Source organism: Oncorhynchus kisutch, linkage group LG6 (genome assembly GCF_002021735.2).
Source record: "Oncorhynchus kisutch isolate 150728-3 linkage group LG6, Okis_V2, whole genome shotgun sequence".
NCBI classification, from domain to species: domain Eukaryota; kingdom Metazoa; phylum Chordata; class Actinopteri; order Salmoniformes; family Salmonidae; genus Oncorhynchus; species Oncorhynchus kisutch.
The window spans coordinates 72,980,379-73,003,167 of NC_034179.2; the positions used below are offsets into that span (position 1 = coordinate 72,980,379).

The 22,789-nt window shown below is 42.3% G+C and overlaps 1 protein-coding gene across 2 annotated transcripts in view; it reads left to right on the top strand.

Moving 5' to 3' along the window:
* Nucleotides 1–7,125: 7,125 nt before the first annotated feature.
* Nucleotides 7,126–22,789, top strand: part of LOC109891940 (myoferlin-like) — a 57,529-nt gene continuing 41,865 nt past the window's right edge. For both annotated transcript variants that reach the window (XM_031827395.1, XM_031827396.1), the window contains exons 1-8: nt 7,126–7,517; nt 9,035–9,090; nt 13,813–13,904; nt 18,586–18,694; nt 19,400–19,496; nt 21,163–21,329; nt 21,864–21,992; nt 22,668–22,730. In XM_031827395.1, coding sequence (XP_031683255.1) covers nt 7,430–7,517; nt 9,035–9,090; nt 13,813–13,904; nt 18,586–18,694; nt 19,400–19,496; nt 21,163–21,329; nt 21,864–21,992; nt 22,668–22,730 — 801 coding nt within the window. In that variant the 5' untranslated portion in view covers nt 7,126–7,429. The remainder of the gene's footprint in view (nt 7,518–9,034; nt 9,091–13,812; nt 13,905–18,585; nt 18,695–19,399; nt 19,497–21,162; nt 21,330–21,863; nt 21,993–22,667; nt 22,731–22,789) is intronic.

Sequence of the window (22,789 nt, forward strand, 5' to 3'; positions counted from 1 at the left end):
TTACCAAGCTGTCAATTGCTTCACACAAGAAGTTAAGCTACACTAAAGCAAAATTAAGAAAAATATATTTTACTTAACTAAAGTTACATTGAAAACTTAAATTACAAATTGAACTACATGGAGTTCACTACTCCCCAACACTGACCACTCCAAGGAGTGAGAGACGGCTGCTGCCATGTCAAAGTAATTAAGACTGGATTGGGCTCATGTATAATTGTATGACAATGCACGCTGTGGCGCTAGGTAGATGAATAATGGATCTGACTCATAATTGCATTTGTAAATTAAAATTATTCACAGAAAAATGAGAGGTGAAAAAGAAAGGTTGCATTCTGGGTGATAGAAGGGGCGAAGGATGATTTTTGCACGAATGCTGAGATACACAAGCGTGCATTCAAGCAAATGATTGGCTGATTTTAAGACAAGTTCAATTTAGACAGCAAGCATACATAAAATGAAGAGGGCATGTGGTGACGAAGTTGATGTACCTTATCTGAAGCTGAGCGAAAGCTTAATGTGTTTTCCTCCCTCCTCCCCCTTGCCTAGCAGCACCCCTGCTCTACGTATAGATTTGACCTGCTACAACATCTGCACACACAATAATACGTACACACACACACACACACACACACACACACACACACACACACACACACACACACACACACACACACACACACACACACACACACACACACACACACACACACACGCACACAGGAGATATAGTAAACATGGTTATGGATATGATATGGGCTTCATCTCCATCTTCAGTTCTATTTGTCTATATTATGCAACGTGATGAATCCCTGGATAAAGCACGGTCAGATAATACTACTCTTCCCTCTAGTGGCATACTAACCAAGCACTATACTCTCTCTCTCTCTCTCTCTCTCTCTCTCTCTCTCTCTCTCTCTTTCTCTCTCTCACTCAAACATGCATGCAGACACACACACACACACACATACACATACACACACACACACACACACACACACACACACACACTACAATCGATAGAACATCCTGCGTCACTTTACTTGGACTAAGAAAATGCACTTTATGACACCGTCAAGAAGCATTATGACCATCCTGTGTCACTTTACTTGGACTAAGAAAATACACTTTATGACAACGTCAAGAAGCATTATGACCATCCTGTGTCACTTTACTTGGACTAAGAAAATACACTTTATGACAACGTCAAGAAGCATTATGACCATCCTGTGTCACTTTACTTGGACTAAGAAAATACACTTTATGACACTGTTAAGTAGCATTATGACCATCCTGTGTCACTTTACTTGGACTAAGAAAATACACTTTATGACACTGTTAAGTAGCATTATGACCATCATAATTATATAATCCAGTAGTGGTGAAAAAATTACTCAATTGACATACTTGAGTAAAATTAAAGATGCCTTAATAAAACAAAAGTCCCCCAGTAAAATACTACTTGAGTAAAAGTCAAAAATAGTATAGTGGTGGGAAAAGTACAACATTGTCATACTGGAGTAAAAGTACAAAGTAAAAGTAAATGCTATACTTCAAAATCCTCATATTAAGCAAACCAGATGGCACTCTTTTTTTTCTGGACAGACAGGGACACATTCCAACACTCCAAGACATAATTTACAAATGCAGTATTTGTGTTTAATGAGTCAGCCAGATCAGAGGCAGAAAGTATGACAAAGTGTTATATTGATAGGTGTGTGAATTGGACCATAACTCTGTCCCGATAAGCATTCAAAATGTATCTAGTAGTTTTGGGTGTCAGGGAAAATGTATGGAGTAAAAAGTACATATTGTCTTTAGGAATGTAGTGAAGTAAAAGTAAAAGTTGTCAAAAATAAAAATAGTACAGATATCACAATAAAATGACTTAAGTAGTACTTTTTTGCCTAAGTACTTTACACCTCTGTAAGCCAGATAGGCCTATCACGGACATGCCCTTATGCCAATCATCAGTCAAAAAGAGGGTGTCTTGTCCTGCTCTTGAAATCTGCTTCTGCATTCATCGCAGTCATCTGAAACAGAGCATTGGGGTAGGTGCATGTCTGACATCAATGAGTGCGCAATTACAGAAATAATTGAATTGATTAGGTTTCCCTCTCCAAAATTACAATTGAATGTAGGCCCTACACATACAACAAGTGAGCAAATTTTACAGCAGATGGTGTTAACAAACTGTAGCATATCCTACCTGTGTTGAGTTTCAACCAAAGCACATAATGCCTAGTTGCCTAGTTGAGTTGTAGCCGCATGAGAGAAAAACGAGACCATTCACATGTAGTGCAGTTTCGCGGTGCCCCCTGCAAGGGAAGAGAGAAGAATGTGCAGCTGTATAGGTATTCTCATGAGAATTCTAGCATGTAAATCTTGTTTGGGCAAACTCAACTTTTTTGGGGTTGATGCATGCACTATTATGACAAACAGTGCCCACAAACTGTTTGGGCCTACATAAAGTTGTTCCAACAGCAGAGCTTTCTTTTCAGCACCATGGAGTGGATCCTTACCACTGCTACAACTGGCTATCAGCGGGCCTTGTTTGGAAGCAAAACCGTTCATTTAGCCTCATTTAATGCCTTTTTAAAAAGACAAGGAAAGCTCTTAGAATATTCGATGATGACATTTCTTTAAAACAGGCTATAGGCTACATGTGCACCACCAAGTCAGAACAGTAGGCTAAGTTATGAGGGGAAAAGGGACCAAATTATTAGGGTAAGGCACATGGGCTACTAACAGCTTACTACACAACATACACTTTGTATTACTTTCTTAACTACAGTATACATATCTCCCTGGCATATTGCATAATTTATGCAGCAGCATACAAGACATTATTGGACTCACCATTGTGCTGTGCTCACTTGAACAGGAAGGTTGCATGGTGGTCCTTCTTGTAGGCAAATTCTGTCATCAAACTTTGTCATCAAAGACTGGCATTCTCTGGATTTATGGTGCTTTCAAGACAACTGGAAACTCTGAAAAGAACAAGGTCAAATCATGACGTCAGTGATCTTCAGGTCGGAGCTCTGGAAAGAGGCCCGTTCAAAACGTATTTTCCCAGTCGGAGCTAGTTTTTTTCCCAGTTCCCAGTTGTCTTGAACTCACTTAAGTCTGAGATTTCCCAGTTCCGAGTTTCCAGTTGTTTCGAACGTCATACTGGATTGACAGCATGGCCAATGTATTCAACCTTTTCTGGCCCATGGTGTTGCGTGTGAATGTTTATTATTTTAAGCTTGGAAAAGAGACCCTTAAACCCAGACTTAGACCACACACCCTCTCCACCGAATAGCAGGAAAAGCAAAATAGTGATTGCTTTGCAAGGCTTGCAGTTATCCACTGATTCCTTCCAAACCACTCATTGTTGAATTGATCATTTTCAAATTGTTGTCTAATGTTTATGTCCAATGCAATAGCCGATGAACAGCGATTCGTTTGATCTATAATTTATTTTCATATGACAAGGCTTGAAAAGGATTTGCCAGTAGATTGTCGACGTGATTCATGATGATGACTGCTTGTCTAGCTTGCTAGCTAACATTTTGAAAGTATGTTTACACGATCAGTCCAATCAAAGCTACGGTAGATTTAACGTGATTTGACATCATTTTATCTGTGGCCACCGACCTTGAGCCTTCTTGGATGGGCACTTCTAATGTAAATCTATGGTAACACCCAAGGGGGCTTGAACATTCTACCTCTCCCTGTAGATTTTGCAGTGACGTAGTGTCCCCATGAGTGGCAGAACACTGAGCCAATCACGGCGCAACTAGAGAAGATTACCAACCCCTACGCACTGTATTTTCTGCTGACTGCCCCTCCACAACAGAAAACACTGAGCTAGACTGAAACACCTGCAAAAAGGAGACCATGTTTGTATGCGGCTTTATTAACTCTTTGCAAACTGATATGTGACACATATTAATGCCAAAATAACATGCAAAACAGGCAACAACAAACAATAAATATACAGTTAATGAGCAGTTACTGCCTTTTTGCTTGGTAGGGCAGAGTACCAGTCAGAAGTTTGGAGACATCTACTCATTCAAGGGTATTTCTTAATTTTTTTATTTCTATTTTCTACATTTTAGAATAATAGGGAAGACATCAAAACTATGAAATAACAGTCATGTAATAACCCAAAAAGTGTTAAACAAATTTAAACATATTTGACATTCTTCAAAGTAGCCACCCTTTGCCTTGATGACAATTTAACACACTCTTGGCATTCTCTCAACCAGCTTGACCTGTAATGCTTTTCCAACAGTCTTGAAGGAGTCCCCACACATGCTGAGCACTTGTTGGCTGCTTTTCCTTCACTCTGCCTCCCACCATCTCAATTGGGTTGAGGTCGGGTGATTGTGGAGGCCAGTCCTCTGATACAGCACTCCATCACTCTCCTTCTTGGTCAAATAGCCCTTACATAGCCTGGAGGTGTAAAGAAACCCCCTTGAAATAGTATGTTTGTCCAATCTTTGGACTGGTACTGTATATATGTATTATTGTTTTTTTTGTTGCGACTCTATTTTACACATTTTGACATGAGGCCAAACTTTTAACCATGACGCTGAGGCAATCATTCTAAAATCTCATTTGAAATTAAGTGTTTGTTTTTTTGTCTTACAGTAAGTTTTACTATGCTATTATATTCGGTTCTGATATGTACAATACTGTGATTTGTGATCTTGCAGACGTTGATTCAGCAATGATCTCACTTTATTAAACAAGCACCCTTCCCTAGTGTAGCCTGTTCTCTAGTAGAGTAGAGACGGAGCGTAAAGTAGAAGCTTCGGGCCTTTAGCTGTCAGGAAGAAGGTTCGAGGAAAAGTCGAATCCACAGTAGGGTGAGAATATGTTCCGGATTGTGCGGGACAGTCCTGCATTTTGGTCCTTTGTCCCGCAACCAAACAATCATGTCCCGCATTTTATCAAAACAATCCAACACCACTAATTTACAAAAAAATATGATTTATTACGTATTTCAGTAAGGCATTCACATCTGTCTCTTTTGCATCAGAGAGGAAGAGGCGAAGCAATCACCAAAATATGTCCAAAATAAGGCCAACGCGTTTCTTTGTGTTTATTTCGGACCTAATCTTTTCGCCTGCCTTTGGGACACGACTCCCATTGTTAGGACACAGACATGGGCATCTCGTCCTTATATACTGATCTCTGTTTGCAGTCCTGTTGCTCTTTAGACAAGATATACATCATATAGGTGTGGTACTGATGATGTTAAACACTTCTCCGATCCTTGTTGAGATCTGATTTTCTGCGCAGCGCAAGGTGATAGGGCCAATGTCATATCGTCAACCAATCACTTTTGTAAAATCCTTTCGGTCTAAATTCCAGCTAAACTTGGAGGGGACAGTTCAAAAATAATGCTTCTGACAAAAAGCTACAAAGTAAATAAATAGCCGTATTTGAAAATGTATATAAGGTTATTAAATTGAAAATATATAATAAATATGTGATTTTATCAAACTTGTGAGGCTCTCCATGCTCATCAGTTGTTCATCTAACATATTTGCTGCTACATCACTCAATCCGGTTGTCAAAGTCTCCCATCCTAACTGTTTTACATTCCCTAAGACCAACCAGAAACCTTTCCTTGCCCAAGTATTCCCAGATGTTCACAAAACAGACACACATTTGCTCATTACACACATTACACATTAGACATAATGGTCTAACCATAGGATGGATTGCAGTCTCTCCTTATCCATAAGTGTAAATAACAACATGTAAATAATAATAGGAGTGTAAAAAGTCCTGCTTAGAGGTATCTCTCCAAGGGGTTTGGCCAACTCTGATCGGTTTCCCAAATACTGGGGTTTGAATATGTTCATGTGACATTTGTCATTCTACAAATGATCCCACATTTAAGAAAAATCAAATGAAAATCTTCAGGTGGTTGAGTCTGATTTACAAAACCTTGCCATTATCTTACTCTACATAGGCAAGATATTCTGCAATTATGCCTACCGTTTCTGCCTAGTAGCTTGCGCACAATACTAAAATGACAAATCAGGATATTTGAGGCAGGGGCATTTCAATATTGCCTATTCTCATTTCATGACTTAGACATCTGTGAGCTCCAAAATAATTAGCACTGTGACACTTTCTTGTTGTTGTTTCCTCTCTTTACTCCAGTACACAATGACTATGAACTTAAAGTCCAGACTGTCAGCTTTAATTTGAGGGTATTTTCATCCATATCTGGTGAACAACCCGTTTAGAAAGGACAGCACTTTTTGTACATAGTCCCCCATTGATTAAATCAAGCGTGTGACGCTACAAACTTGTTGGATGTATTTGCTGTTTGTTTTGGTAATTACAGATCATTTTATTCCCAATAGAAATATATGGTAAATAATTGATTGTGTCATTTTGGAGAGACTTTTAAATACGAATATAATATGTTTCTAAACACTTCTCCATTAATGTGGATGCTACCATGATTACGGATAGTCCTGAATGAATCGTGAATAATGATGCGTGAGAAAGTTACAGACGCACAAATATCATAACGGTGAGAGGTTAGCATGTCCTGAGGATATGATATTTGTTTGTTTTTATTTTTTATTTTACCTTTATTTAACTGTGTTTGTCATTTTCTCACTCATCATCATTCACGATTCATTCAGGACTATCCGACTATCTGTAAAACGTGTCAATGTCCCAATTATTTTGGAGCTCACTCACTGCCCATAAATGCTTACAAAAATGCAAAGCCATCATTGAATTTTTTTTGTGTCGTTTTTTTCAAAGACACAAGTTCGCATATCAGATTGGAAATAGCCTAATTAAACCAGCAAAATTACTTAGATGTGAAACAATAACAGTATGGGGAATAACAGTGGTATTCTTGCTGTGATAAGAATTATCATGGGATATCTTTTGTTTGAAAGAAAATCGCCGCAGTCATTTTAGGGTACCACACTCAGCGTTGTACAACCCCATCACCACTGGGTGGCGCTGCGTTGTATGCTACATTTGAACAACGATAGACTAAAAAGCTGTTACCAGATGCATGTAAATCATTCAACGTAGGCTATGACGAATTGTAGCCTTTTTGAGTGGCCTATAGTAAAACAATATTTTGACAGCGTCAAGTTTTTTTAAAAACTCATAACAATATCACAAGAAGTAGAATTAGATGTAACAAGTAGGATGGCTAGTAACCTAACAGATTTGGACTATAGCCTACACGACGTGATGGAATACTTTTTAACACACATCCATAATATTTTGTTCCTTGCTGACTCTTACAGTGAATAGCCAAATAATTCGTGACTTCACTCCTCCTCTAAAGGAGCATTTCCTCTGTTACAATGAGCGCTGGTTAAGAGGCGCCTTGGCAGAGGAACATGCTGTGATTCATAAGGGAGTTATACTACATACTTGAAAAACTCTAATAATGTTGCGCGTCGTAGTGGAATCAGCCAAAGGCATCCCCAAAAAGAAACTCGGAAACCCAGATCCCATAGCAGCGGTAGTGTTCAAAGGTGAGTTATTGTTTTGTTGCCTCTTGTGTGGCATTTAGCCTACATCTACTCTTTGGTTTCAATGCCTTGATGGTTGGCTATTCTTGAGAAGTTCAAAACATCTGGATCAAAGACGTTCTCCAAAGATGAAGACATGCAGAGTTGCTTTCGGGTTGTAGCCTACTTCTTAGTTAGGCTACTTTATAGTTCTCTTTATTTTAAAGTCACATTATCCTTTCTGCCCTTTGCTGTCAATGTTGGGTTAGTCGACCAATTTTCTGTCTATCATTTATTCTTTGAACCAACAACTGCAATATTCCACAATAAGATGATATTCTGATGGATTTTGTGGTCCCCAAACATTTAACATGTTCAATAAACACAAACATGATGCTCTTTGTATTCAAAGTGGAGATACTGCATCATTAACTGTGAGCATGTAAGGGCACAAAACTACTATGAATTGCATTGAAGGTACAACAATGGTACTGTGCATTAGTTCTGAGATTCCCAAACCTCATTTTGCCTGCTTTAAGGCAATGAGTCACATGAAATAATGTTACCTGTATTGTGTTACACAGAGGGAAAACACATTCCCTTATAAAGGGTTGGAATCATCCATTCTCCCCCTGTCATGAAGAGCTCTGCAGCTGGGTCAATGTGCTTCATTTTTGTATGGATATTTTAGGACAAGAGTCAGTCCAAGATGCACATTCAACTTTTATGGTTCAATATGTTGCCACTGTAAGTTGGCTCACTGTGTTACCAGCCCCAGGGACGTTGTAGTTATTACTCATTTTAAAACTACCTATATATGTTAAAGGCCCAGTGCAGTTAAAAACATGATATACCTGTGCTTTATATATATTTCCATTATGAGGTTGGAAATTGAAATTGTGAAAATTATGATAATGTCCTTTTAGTGTAAGAGCTGTTTGAAAAGACTGCCTGAAATTTCAGCCTGTTTTGGTGGGGTAGAATTTTGGCCTACCTGGTGACATCACCAGGCAGTAAATGAGTTAAGAGACCAATAAGAAACAACCCTCTCTACCAATAACAGCTAGTTTTCCCCTCCCCACTTAAACCACCCCTAAACAGTCCTTGCAAAATGATTGCTTGAGAACTTTGCATTTTTGTAAAGAAGCTATTTTTGTTTATTTTTGAGCATTTAGTTAAAAACAGTCACAGTAACATAATTGTTACCCAGAAATTATTTGATATTCAGATAAAAACATCTGCATTGAACCCAGAGAAATATATTCTACCATGCATATACACCCGAGTGGCACAGCCATCTAAGGCACTGCATCTCAATGCTTGAGGTGTCACTACAGACACCCTGGTTTGATTCCAGGCTGTATCACAACCGACCGTGATTGGGAGTCCCGTAGGGCGGTGCATCGTCCGGGTTTGGCCGGTGTCGGCCATCATTGTAAATAAGAATTTGTTCTTGACTGACTTGCCTAGTTATATGCAGGGTATATATAAAAACATATATTTGCGTGTTTTAATCTTGCCACTTTGTGTAAATGCTACAGGTGAAAAGAAGAAAACTAAAGCAATTGATCGTGAACTCAATCCCGTGTGGAATGAAGTAAGTATAAATATTAACATTACAATCCATATTCTCTCTGGCAGTCTCTGGGAATGTTGAAAAAGGTGTTGAGAGGGAAGTTTTGTGTGGAGGAGGATATGAGAATGAATTACAGTGCCTTGCGAAAGTATTCGGCCCCCTTGAACTTTGCGACCTTTTGACACATTTCAGGCTTCAAACATAAAGATTTAAACTGTATTTTTTTGTGAAGAATCAACAACAAGTGGGACACAATCATGAAGTGGAACGACATTTATTGGATATTTCAAACTTTTTTAACAAATCAAAAACTGAAAAATTGGGCGTGCAAAATTTATTCAGCCCCCTTAAGTTAATACTTTGTAGCGCCACCTTTTGCTGCGATTACAGCTGTAAGTCGCTTGGGGTATGTCTCTATCAGTTTTGCACATCGAGAGACTGAAATGTTTTCCCATTCCTCCTTGCAAAACAGCTCGAGCTCAGTGAGGTTGGATGGAGAGCATTTGTGAACAGCAGTTTTCAGTTCTTTCCACAGATTCTCGATTGGATTCAGGTCTGGACTTTGACTTGGCCATTCTAACACATGTTTATTTTTGAACCATTCCATTGTAGATTTTGCTTTATGTTTTGGATCATTGTCTTGTTGGAAGACAAATCTCCGTCCCAGTCTCAGGTCTTTTGCAGACTACATCAGGTTTTCTTCCAGAATGGTCGGGTATTTGGCTCCATCCATCTTCCCATCAATTTTAACCATCTTCCCTGTCCCTGCTGAAGAAAAGCAGGCCCAAACCATGATGCTGCCACCACCATGTTTGACAGTGGGGATGGTGGGTTCAGGGTGATGGGCTGTGTTGCTTTTACGCCAAACATAACGTTTTGCATTGTTGCCAAAAAGTTCAATTTTGGTTTCATCTGACCAGAGCACCTTCTTCCACATGTTTGGTGTGTCTCCCAGGTGGCTTGTGGTAAACTTTAAACGACACTTTTTATGGATATCTTTAAGAAATGGCTTTCTTCTTGCCACTCTTCCATAAAGGCCAGATTTGTGCAATATACGACTGATTGTTGTCCTATGGACAGAGTCTCCCACCTCAGCTGTAGATCTCTGCAGTTCATCCAGAGTGATCATGGGCCTCTTGGCTGCATCTCTGATCAGTCTTCTCCTTGTATGAGCTGAAAGTTTAGAGGGACGGCCAGGTCTTGGTAGATTTGCAGTGGTCTGATACTCCTTCCATTTCAATATTATTGCTTGCACAGTGCTCCTTGGGATGTGTAAAGCTTGGGAAATCTTTTTGTTTCCAAATCCGGCTTTAAACTTCTTCACAACAGTATAACGGCGTTCTTCATTTGTTGAAAGAGAGGACCGAAATGCAGCGTGGTGGTTACTCATGTCTTTAATGAATAAAGTGACGATACATGAAATAACTTAATAAATACAAAACAACAAACGGAACGTGAAACCTAATACAGCCTATCTGGTGAACACTACACAGAGACAGGAACAATCACCCACGAAAGACAAAGCGAAACTCAGGCTACCTAAATACGGTTCCCAATCAGAGGCAACGAGAATCACCTGACTGCTGATTGAGAACCGCCTCAGGCAGCCAAGCCTATACAACACCCCTAATCAGCCGCGATCCCAAATACTACAAACCCCAATACGAAATACAATAACATAAACCCCTGTCACACCCTGGCCTGACCAAATATATAACGAAAACACAAAACACAATGACCAAGGCGTGACAGAACCCCCCCCCCCCCCCCCCCCAAGGTGCGGACTCCCGGACGCACCTCAAAACCATAGGGAGGGTCCGGGTGGGCGTCTGTCCTTGGTGGCGGCTCCGGCTCGGGACGTGGACCCCACTTCATTAATGTCCTAGTTCCTCCCCTTCGCGTCCTGGGATAATCCACCCTCGCCGCCGACCATGGCCTAATAGTCCTCACCCAGAACCCCACAGAATTGAGGAGCAGCTCGTGACTGAGGGGCATCTCGGGACTGAGGGACAGCTCGGGACTGAGGGGCAGCTCGGGACTGAGGGGCAGCTCGGGACTGAGGGGCAGCTCGGGACTGAGGGGCAACTCGGGACTGAGGGGCAGCTCGGGACTGAGGCAGCTCGGGACTGAGGGGCAGCTCGGGACTGAGGGGCAGCCCGGAACTGAGAGGCAGCCCGGAACTGAGGGGCAGTCCGGAACAGAGGGGCAGTCCGGAACAGAGGGGAAGCCCAGTACTGAGAGGAAGCCCAGTACTGAGAGGAAGCCCAGTACTGAGATGAAGCTCAGGTAGGTAGTAGGCTCCGGTAGATCCTGGCTGGCTGGCGGATCTGGAAGATTCAGGTTGACTAGCAGATCTGGAAGATTCTGGTTGACTAGCAGATCTGGAAGATTCTGGTTGACTAGCAGATCTGGAAGATTCTGGTTGACAGGCTGATCTGGAAGAATCTGGTTGACTGGCAGATCTAGAAGATCATGGCTGACTGGCGGATCTAGCTGCTCTATGCAGACTGACAGCTCTGACTGCTCCATGCAGGCTGACAGCTCCTTGCAGACTGGCAGCTCTGGCTGCTTCATGCAGACTGACAGCTCTGACTGCTCCATGCAGGCTGACAGCACCCTGCAGACTGGCAGCTCCTTGCAGACTGACAGCTCTGACTGCTCCATGCAGGCTGACAGCTCCTTGCAGACTGACAGCTCCTTGCAGACTGGCAGCTCCTTGCAGACTGGCAGCTCCTTGCAGACTGGCAGCTCCTTGCAGACTGACAGCTCCCTGCAGACTGACAGCTCTTTGCAGACTAACAGCTCTGGCTGCTTCATGCAGACTGACAGCTCCCTGCAGACTGGCAGCTCAGGCTGCTTCATGCAGGCAGGAGGCTCCGGCAGCGCAGAAGAGGAGAAAGGCTCTGGCTGCGCTAAACAGGCGGGAGACTCCGACAGCGCAGGAGGGAAGGAATGCTCTGGCTGTGCTGAACAGGCGGGAGACTCCGACAGCGCAGGAGAGGCGAGGCGCACTGTAGGCCTGATGCGTGGTGCGGGCACTGGTGATACTGGAGCGAGGACACGCACAGGAAGCCTGGTGCGGGGAGCTGCTACCGGAGGACTGGTGTGTGGAGGTGGCACAGGATGTGCAAGGCTAGGGATGTGCACAGGAGGCCTGGTGCGTGAGGCTGGCACCAACTTCACCAGCCGACTAACACGCACCTCAGGACGAGTATGGAGCGCTAACTCAGGTGCCATCAACCCCGACTCGATCCGTCGGACGAATATGATATCTATAGCACCAAGCTAGCAACTCCCTCATTACTCTCCACTCCACTTTCCCCATTAACTCCTTCACAGTCTCTGCTTCGCTCACCTCTAACACCGGCTCTGGTTCTGGTCTCTTCCTTGGCTCCTCACGAAAAACAAGGAGAGTTGGCTCAGGTCCATCTCCTGACTCAGCCACTCTCCCTCTGAGCCGCCCCCCCCAATATTTTTTTGGGGGTGACTCTCGGGTTTCGCTCTGCGCCGCCGTGTCTGTTTCTCCAACTCCATTCTCCTATAGCCTTCTTCGCACTGCTCTAGCGAATCCCATGCGGGCTCCTGCACTCTCTCTGGGTCGGCCGCCCACCTGTCGATTTCTTCCCACGTCGTATACTCCATGCCATTGCTGTCCATAACGTCCTCCTTTCGCTTTTCCTGCCTGTTACCACGCCGCTCGGTCCGTATGTGGTGGGTGATTCTGTAACGGCGTTCTTCGTTTGTTGAAAGAGAGGACCGAAATGCAGCGTGGTGGTTACTCATGTCTTTAATGAACAAAGTCACCATACATGAAATAACTTAATAAATACAAAACAACAAACGGAACGTGAAACCTAATACAGCCTATCTGGTGAACACTACACAGAGACAGGAACAATCACCCACGAAAGACAAAGCGAAACTCAGGCTACCTAAATACGGTTCCCAATCAGAGGCAACGAGAATCACCTGACTGCTGATTGAGAACCGCCTCAGGCAGCCAAGCCTATACAACACCCCTAATCAGCCGCGATCCCAAATACTACAAACCCCAATACGAAATACAATAACATAAACCCCTGTCACACCCTGGCCTGACCAAATATATAACGAAAACACAAAACACAATGACCAAGGCGTGACACTCGGACCTGCCTGGTGTGTTCCTTGTTCTTCATGATGCTCTCTGCGCTTTTAACGGACCTCTGAGACTATCACAGTGCAGGTGCATTTATACGGAGACTTGATTACACACAGGTGGATTGTATTTATCATCATTAGTCATTTAGGTCAACATTGGATCATTCTGAGATCCTCACTGAACTTCTGGAGAGAGTTTGCTGCACTGAAAGTAAAGGGGCTGAATAATTTTGCACTCCCAATTTTTCAGTTTTTGATTTGTTAAAAAAGTTTGAAATATCCAATATATTTCGTTCCACTTCATGATTGTGTCCCACTTGTTGTTGATTCTTCACAAAAAAATACAGTTTTATATCTTTATGTTTGAAGCCTGAAATGTGGCAAAAGGTCGCAAGGTTCAAGGGGGCCGAATACTTTCGCAAGGCACTGTAGGGAATGAGGCTAAAATGTTGTCCGCTGTGTGTAGTTATTATTAGATAGAGGAATGATAACTGTGAACACTTCCCTTTTGATTTAAAGCATTTGTACCCCCCCATGTTTCATAATTTAACTAACATTGACAAAGTTGCGTTTTTTATGTACTAACTCAATTTGTGGTTGCAGGTGCTTGAGTTCGACCTAAAGGGCTCCCCATTGGATGCGTCCTCCTTTATAGACGTGATTGTGAAAGACTATGAGACGATCGGCAAAGACAAGTACGTACCTGACATGTAGCTACTGTATATGTCTCAAAAGTTTTGTGAGAGAACGCACATCACACACACGCACACACACACCTCCTGCTAATCGGACGCTGCTAGTGCTGCTAGGGAGGAGGTGGGACATAGTGTTTTACTCAGTTTGACCTCTTGTCATTTCTCAGTCAAAGTGCCCCTCCATTAGAATGTGAACCTGGTCATTACAATACAGTGTCTGGTAATTACAGGTTATACAGAGAGTGACTGAAAGGGAATGTTCAAACCCTGAGGCCAGTGCTGAGTTTAAACTGAGTTGTAGAAAACTAGAGTAAGCACTTCTGCGGAAGGAGATCCATAATGTTCATTAAGGTCAAACCCTGAGGCCAGTGCTGAGTTTAAACTGAGTTGTAGAAAACTAGAGTAAGCACTTCTGCGGAGGGAGATCCATAATGTTCATTCAGGTCAAATCTTCAGGTTACTTGCGTAACCCCGTAGTTCTATGTTAATATGAGTGAGCTATCTTACATATGGGGGCATGCCCTTTGGGGCGAGATCATAAGGAAGCTCCAATCACAAAACATCTGTCGTAAACAGACAGGAGGCGTGGCGAATAGTGGGGAACCCCACTTATTATAATGCGTCAAGTCCCATACTCTAGCTCATTATCAAACATATGTGTTCCTCCTTAAGCATATTGAGATACCCCAATCATATTATCAGAGAACAGGGGTTACGCAAGTAACCTTAAGATTTGACCTTAAGGAACATCATGGATCTCTGACTGCAGAAGTGTTTACCCAAGTGCTCTTTCAAATACTTTTTTCGTTATCTCAAATATGTGTATCTCACATGTAGTCAACTCCCATAGCAGTTGACTATATCGGTGGCGAGGTCACAATGAAGTCGGAAAACAATGAGACAAGTCGTGCTGAGGAGAGTGTAGAGAGAGCTTGTGATCTCCGTAAGGAAGAAAACGATTCATGAGCTAGAGGGCGGGGCGCCTCAAAATAGGTTGTGTGATCGGGGTGTCCTTGTGACCCCGTCCCGAAGGACTTACCCCATACGTGAGATACAGAAACAAGTTTTTGAAAGAGAACTTAGTTGATCTACAATTACATTTTTAAAAACTCAAGTTTTTCCATTGCAATGGGCCACATAACCTCTACAGGAACTCCTCTTGCCATGACAACATGTGTTGAGGAAAATTGTGTTACCGCAGAGCTTAAATGATTACCACGTTGGTAAGTGGAAAGTGAGGGGTGATTTGAAGTCGCACAACCCCTTGCAGCTCCACTACCACACCCTGTACCTGCCTCCGTGTTCAGACTCGCTGTGTTATGGGAGGAGGATTCATCGCTCACTATGATGGAACCGTTTTCTCTCTCCAAAAGGCTATTTCTTCACCATGAGCACAAATCACTTCAAACTCAATAGATTCAAAAAGGGTCTCTTATGTGTCTACTGTATATCAAGAGAAACAGGTTTCAAAATGTCAACATGTTACTGCTTTTATATTGATGAAACATGTCTGAGTTGTATTGATGCTTCATTGATGAAACATATCTGAGTTGTATTGATGCTTCATTGATGAAACATGTCTGAGTTGTATTGATGCTTCATTGATGTTCCATTTCCAATGTGATATTTTTAAGTCACGTAATGAGCAGCCTCGATTTAGCAGCATGCTTTTCACCACTTCTCAGCAGGAACTCTAATCTAGATAGAGAGAGAGAGAGAGAGTGAGAGAGAGTGAGAGAGAGAGTGAGAGAGAGAGAGAGAGAGAGAGAGAGAGAGAGAGAGAGAGAGAGAGAGAGAGAGAGGAGAGAGTGAGAGAGAGTGAGAGAGAGTGAGAGAGAGTGAGAGAGAGAGAGAGAGAGAGAGAGAAAGAGAGAGAGAGTGAGAGAGAGTGAGAGAGAGAGAGAGAGAGAGAGAGTGTGAGAGAGAGAGAGAGAGAGAGAGAGAGAGAGAGAGAGAGAGAGAGAGAGAGAGAGAGAGAGAGAGAGAGAGAGAGAGAGAGAGAGAGAGAGAGAGAGAGAGAGAGAGAGTGAGAGAGAGTGAGAGAGAGAGAAGGCTATGATAATGAGAGTGACTCACATCTTTGAACTTCTATAATGTGTGTGGGGGGCACTGGCAGAGTCCAGACTCAAACACAAGCAAAGTTACAGAGCTTGCACAGGCTTGTCACTGGCAGATGGGGGTTTGAGTAAGCTTGAGAACCCTTTGCAGATGTGTGTGTATATCTCATCTAGTATAAACACACACTCAATAAGGGGGGGGGGGATATAAGGACATCCCCTAGTGACCACCATATACAATCATATGTCCTGTTGAGGCATTTCGAATCCTCCATATCCAATGTCCAAATAAAATTTTTAAAAGCCCAAAATGATATACAAACATGAATACATACAGTATGTTTTTTTCTGCTAGAGACTAGACAGTAAACTATAGCCTGCTCTTGCCAACTCCATTACTCATTGTCAATCCAAACATGGCATGACATTGATTGACAAGGAGTTGACATGATAGCACAAATAGACGGGCACAGTTAGCAGCAGGGCCTTTGATATCAGCAAAAGAAAGAACTCCATATTATGCTGTATTATTTGACTTCATAGTGTGGAACTGCTTTAGACTCATAAAAGAGGAACTAGCCACTACCCAGTGCATAAATATAGCCAACCAGTGTGCTGACAGGTAGTGTGTGTTCCATATTATTAGTCAGTAACAGTCAACTCATTTCCTCAGAGGGAAAATATTCAGCAATGGGTATTTGGCATGTGTCTGCTCGCCTTTGAAAAGTCAACTGCCAACTAATTGAGTCAAGATAAAATGTGAAATGTGTCAAATTCCAAGAGGAATAAAAAACAAAAGACTCAAAGAGCATTCCTCTCTCAGCTTCAGAGTAGCCTGCTTTCAATGCCAAGGTGTGATCTCTACCGCTGACCCTGTAGTTCAACGTCATTTCCAGGACGCATGATTGTTTATCTCTCTGTGTGGGATGACAAATTACTTCAACACTGAGGGTGACATAGCCAAGAGGGGAGAGGCATGACAACATCCCACCTTCCCCCCTCTCTCTTCTCTCCCACCCTCTTCTCTCCTCTCTCTCTCCCTCTCTCTCTCCCCCTCCCATCTCTCTTCTCTTCTCTCCTCTCTTATGTTCTCTCTATCCCCCCTCTCTCTCCCATCCTCTATTTCAATTCACTTAAATTATCTCTCCCTCCCTCCTTCTCTCTCTCAATTAAATGTCTCTCTCTCTCTCTCTCTCTCTCTCTCTCTCTCTCTCTCTCTCTCTCTCTCTTGTCTCTCTCCTCCCCTCAGCCTGATACACAAGGCCAGACTACAGGCATGCCTGTGGTAGATGCTAATTGCTCCCAGCGATTAGTCTTTCCTCGTCCTCCCTTTTCATGATTCTTTGCCCTCGTCTGTGGGATCGAGTGTTGTTCCTCACTACAGAGCACAGATTACATTTTTTTCCCAGTGTTCTCCGGGAAGGCTCTAATGGTTGCCAAAATAAGCTATGCTAGGCTGATGTTTGTCATTGTGACAGCTTATTAAGATCACTCAGTTACAGGAAAGTCGTCGTCTCGCTACAATCCTATCACTTTGTTTTTCTTGAGTTCCTCCAGTCCAGCACAAGCAAAGTGCCTCAATGGTATCAACAATATGTTGACATATACACACTTCTTTAAATTATGGCTGCATGGCACGGTGGTGGCTTTGTAAACATAACGGGAATAACTGAGATTAAGCAATGCAACATGATTCTTAATCATTGCGTAATAAAGAACCCTTGGTACCTTTCTAGTTAGTCCTCAGTTCCCCCATAAGGGACTTTCATCAGATCTGTGCGGCAAATATAATTGCTCTATATGACTTGTTGCTAGATTTGTCAATTCTGAAAGAAGTACAAATGAGAACTGGATACTGCCTGTGATTAGTCAAAAAACAAATATATTCATACTTATTAAATGACATACATCCTTGTTGTCAAGAGAATTATGTTCTCCATGTTCATAAACCCAATTCAATTAACTACTCAGCCTGAAACCCAGAATTTATAGGAGACTGGTTGAAATGAATCAGACGGAGGCCCAGCTACGATAGTCAGAACGTTTATTTACGAGAGCTCTGCTCTGTTGTACAAAACATTTCATTTTATACTGGCTTCTCCTGCACACACATTCACACAAACATACACACACACATTCACCCTCACACACGCGCACACTTTCTCACCAACCTTAGCACACAATGCCCTGCTACGGGATTCCGTGAGACTTACTCCCCCTCCTCCCTCAAGTTAGGGAAACTGGAAAGTACTCTCAGTGGCCCCAGCCAAGGTCGGCCCTGAATCTTGCTCAGACAGTCTGTCTGTTATTCAAATAAGGTTTATAGACATATTGTACAGACTATGGTCATACATAATTCAAATCAATTTCATACTCATACGATTATACGGCTTCAGGGTTCAGGGTGGATTATTCTAGTCATTCATATAAATTCCCATCAACAATTGTACACAAACAACAGAGGAAATCTACACCTCTTTATGCAGTAGACCAGCAAGTATAATACATGCATTTGTTTAAGTGATCTGGGTATGATATTATTATGTTACTGTATGCGTTTCCACCTGAAAGATTCATGTCACATATATACAGGTGGTGCTCATGACTTTTGACCACTATTCCAGATTTATTGGCTCAGCTAAGATCTCTCTCCTAGACCTGGCTCATGGTCACACCAAGTCCCTCCCAGCAAAGAACCTGTCCCTGGTCAATGAGAAGAAACAGGACACTGGGGTGAGTTTCTCTATGGCTACACACTTGTGTCATTGAGAATTAACAGCTTCTAGAATGAACAAGATTTATAAACATGTATAAGCATTTATAATTGGCTTATTCTTAAAAGTAAACGAAGTGTAACCAATAATACACTTTATTGTAGTGACATTGTCGAGGTTCGGTGCTTTTGGCTTAATGGCTAATGTGTTGGGTTGACAATAGCTGGACCCGGGTTCAAGTCCTGGTCAGAACTAGCACACAAATTCCCTACATTGGTGTAATAAGTGGGATGGCGCCCATAAGGTTATCGGAAAGGTGTGTACACATGAAGGACTTGGAATAAATAAGCTTGGGGAGATGTTCTCCTGAAGGGAGGGGCTAGTGTAGCGAGTATTTCGCTACTCTCGCATTAACATCTGCTAACCATGTATATGTGACCAATACAATTTGATTTGATTGGAGTAGCGAACTTAACCCAACACCTAGGGACCTCGTCAAGAGGTTCAGGTCTTTTGGCGTAACCACTAAGGTGTTGGGTTGACAGTTGCTGGACCCAGGCCTGAGTCCCAGGCAGAACTACCCCATGCATATAATAACTAGGTTAAAACGTCTTGATCATTGACCATAATATGTCAATGTAAAATAATGTAAGTTAAAGTTGTCAATACATTGAGACATTGTCTTGAAGCAGCATGTTGACATTTAATCCCATCTTTTTTTTAGGCGACCATTCATTTGATGATTGGTTATGAGCCGCCAGCTAGCACAGCTCCTAACCCTAACAATCAAACTGATGAAGACCAGTCATATGGGGACACAGGTCAGTGTAACATAACAAATATGTGCACGCCATCTTTTGTTTTGGTGAAGCAAAATGGTGTCCTCTCATGAGATCAGTTCCAATGTCTTTGGTATGCCAGTAATGTAAATCAACTCTTATACATGTAGTTTGGGAAAAGTATGCAGCTGTCTCAGTGGAATGTTTGGTTTTGGTATTGCAGTGGTAGTCTGGTTCCCAGATTTGTTTGTGTATTAGCCAACTCCTCTGTCGTTCAATGTCATGTAATGAGCAGTTGACTAAAGTACAGACAGATCTGGTAGCCAGGGTTGTGTTCATTAGGGCACACAACAGGAAGCGTTTGAAAACGGAAAACAAAAGCTTGCATTTCTTATTGGGCAAGTCCAGGTAGTCCCTACCTGTTTCAGAGGTTTTTTTCACCATTTGGTCTCTAATGAATACAACCCAGGTAACCAGGCTAGTGAGGTGGTGTGATGTTGTGGTTTTAGGCTTTGGTTGGTAGGAAGTATTGAAGTGGTTCTGGCTTGTCTGTGTTCATTACACAAGTGAAAGGCTGCTTGCTGTTTATGGAAATGGAGGATGCAAATTGAAAAGACAAACAACACTTACAGCCTTTGGCAGACTCTGCCACGAGGAAACATAATCAACCGAACATATTTTTTAGTACGTTCCATCGGGGGCTCGCTTTTGGAGTCAGGTCCGGGAATGGTTGTTATGTCATAATATCAGGTTACAGATGGACCTACAAAATGTTTTGTTAGGTGATCTGGAAAAACCACGAACTGTCAATGGGAAATATAATTGAACTCCTGGGTAAAGTATTTATTTATGGGGCAATATTGGTAGAAATGTTACAAATAGGGAGGTTCAGGACTCTCATAAGACATCCTAGTCAAATGGATGGATGTATTGCAAAAGGAAATAGCAAAATGGCATTATACTGGGAAAGATGGGTGACTCTGTGGACATCGGAGGGTTGGAGTTCAGATTGAATGGTGGATTGGCGCTGTGGGTAAAAATCCAGCACTTGAGGGAATTAGGAATGTTTCTGTATGTCTAATTATTTAGCTACAGGTACTGTAGATATGAGGGAAAATAGCTGTAAGTAGCAGTAGAAGTTTTGTTGTCTGTTAGTTTACTCTAATCAGGGTAGGGATGGTAGGGTATGAATTGTATATTTGTATATTTTTTAAATATACACACGACACAAGTGCACTCAGCAGACAATATGCTGAACACAAGTCACCTGGACCAGAAGTCCCCACAATAATCATAAACTAAAATGTTTTTACCAACTGGGGACATTTTGTAGGTCCCCACAAGGTCAAATTCTATTTCTAGGGGGTTTAGGGTTTAAATTAGAATTAGTGTTAGGGCTAGAATAAGGGTTAGGAGCTAGGGTTCGTTTTAGGGTTAAGGTAATGTTTTCGGGTTAAGGTTAGGGTACAGGTCAGGGTTAGGTTTAGGGTTAGGGACATTAGGATTTTAAATGGGACTGAATTGTGTGTCCCCACAAGGTTAGTTGTACAAGACTCTCTCTCTCTGTGTGTGTATGTGTGTGTATGTGTGTGTGTGTGTGTGTGTGTGTGTGTGTGTGTGTGTGTGTGTGTGTGTGTGTGTGTGTGTGTGTGTGTGTGTGTGTGTGTGTGTGTGTGTGTGTGTGTGTGTGTGTGTTCTGGCTTACCAGATGGGGGTGAGGAAGGGAAGGATGGGGAGGAGGTATCCCTTGGGGGTCAGGTGGGGACCCCTGGAGTTCCACTCACACCTGGCCAGCCTGGTAACCCCAACCAGAGGCCTGTCCGGACCAGCCGCAAGAGACACCGGGCCCTGGCCAACAAGCCCCAGGACTTCCAGGTAGAGTACATAGCTAGGATATGAAGTGCATGTCAAACGTTTAAAGTATCCTCCCCTCCTCATCTCTCTTTCCTTCATTTGCACTGATCTGAAACCACAGGACAGATGAAAGCAGTATGGTGGATGATGGCTTTCAACCTCCAGTTCTTTCAGATCAGTGGGAGGGAAGACTAGCAAAGGAATATTGAGATGCAGCCCTGGATGGTAGTATGGGGCCCTGTTTAAATACTTATGAAATGTGTCCTTCATCCTATTTTATCTTACTTGAGGTAATCACTAATCTGTATAGGCATGAGAGGTGACAGCAATATGATAATTATGCATTCATCAATCCAATCACTAACAGATCAGTGATTGCCTCAAGGAAGGAAGGAAAAAAGGAAGGAGATATGCATTTTGTAGTAGAACAGCGCCTCTTTGACCTCTCCTATTATTGACAAATTAAATAAATAAAAGGCGTAATTAAGGAATTTTGTGTTTGTTGAAGTCACTCAGTGTTAGTTAAACTCTTATACTCTTGTCTTCAATGACCAGATTCGCATTCGAGTTATCGAGGGCCGACAGTTGCCGGGAAACAACATTAAACCGGTTGTCAAAGTGAATGTGTGCGGACAGACCCACAGAACCAGGATCAGACGAGGAAACAACCCCTTCTTTGATGAGGTAATCTTTTCAGAACTCCATAGTTTTAAACTGCTCTTATACTCAAAAATCAAAACCACTAGGGCAAAGTTACACTTCTCTGATTGCGCGAAAGGTCATCTTTGTTTCAGTATTTAATATTTTTTTTCTTTTTCACCTCTTTAAATGCTTGTCTTTCTAGGGAGTTTTTCCTAGCTGCCGTGCTTCTACACCTGCATTGCTTGCTGTTTGGGGTTTTAGGCTGGGTTTCTGTACAGCACTTTGTGACATCAGCTGATGTAAGAAGGGCTTTATAAATACATTTGATTGATTGATTGATTGTCTATTTGACTCCTGCTCCTCTTTTATCTTGTCCTGCTGATCCCTCTCTCAATGCACTCCTCCTTCTCCTGCTTCAGTGAGTTTCATTTGGATCTTCTTCTCTCTCTGCAACAGTGATATGTTTGAGTAAATCTAAAGCAGAATCCTCCATTGGATACATTATCTATCCCCCTTGACCTCTCACATGCATTTTCTCAACCTTTTCTAGTCAATTACTATACAATTGCTACAGTATGACTGTATGAATTTCCTTCAAAATCAAGAGTATAGAAAGCTATGGAAAATGGTCATGGTTATGCCTAACTCTTTACTATGTACATAAATAAACCATGAAAATACTGTATATATCAACATATTTATAAACCCTCTCCACAGATATTCTTCTTTAATGTCAACATCCTGCCTTCAGAGCTTTTAGATGACTGTATCAGTATTCGGGTAAGTACAACACTCCCTCTTAGACTGGGTATAGTCTATATACAGTGTGTTCACGAGTT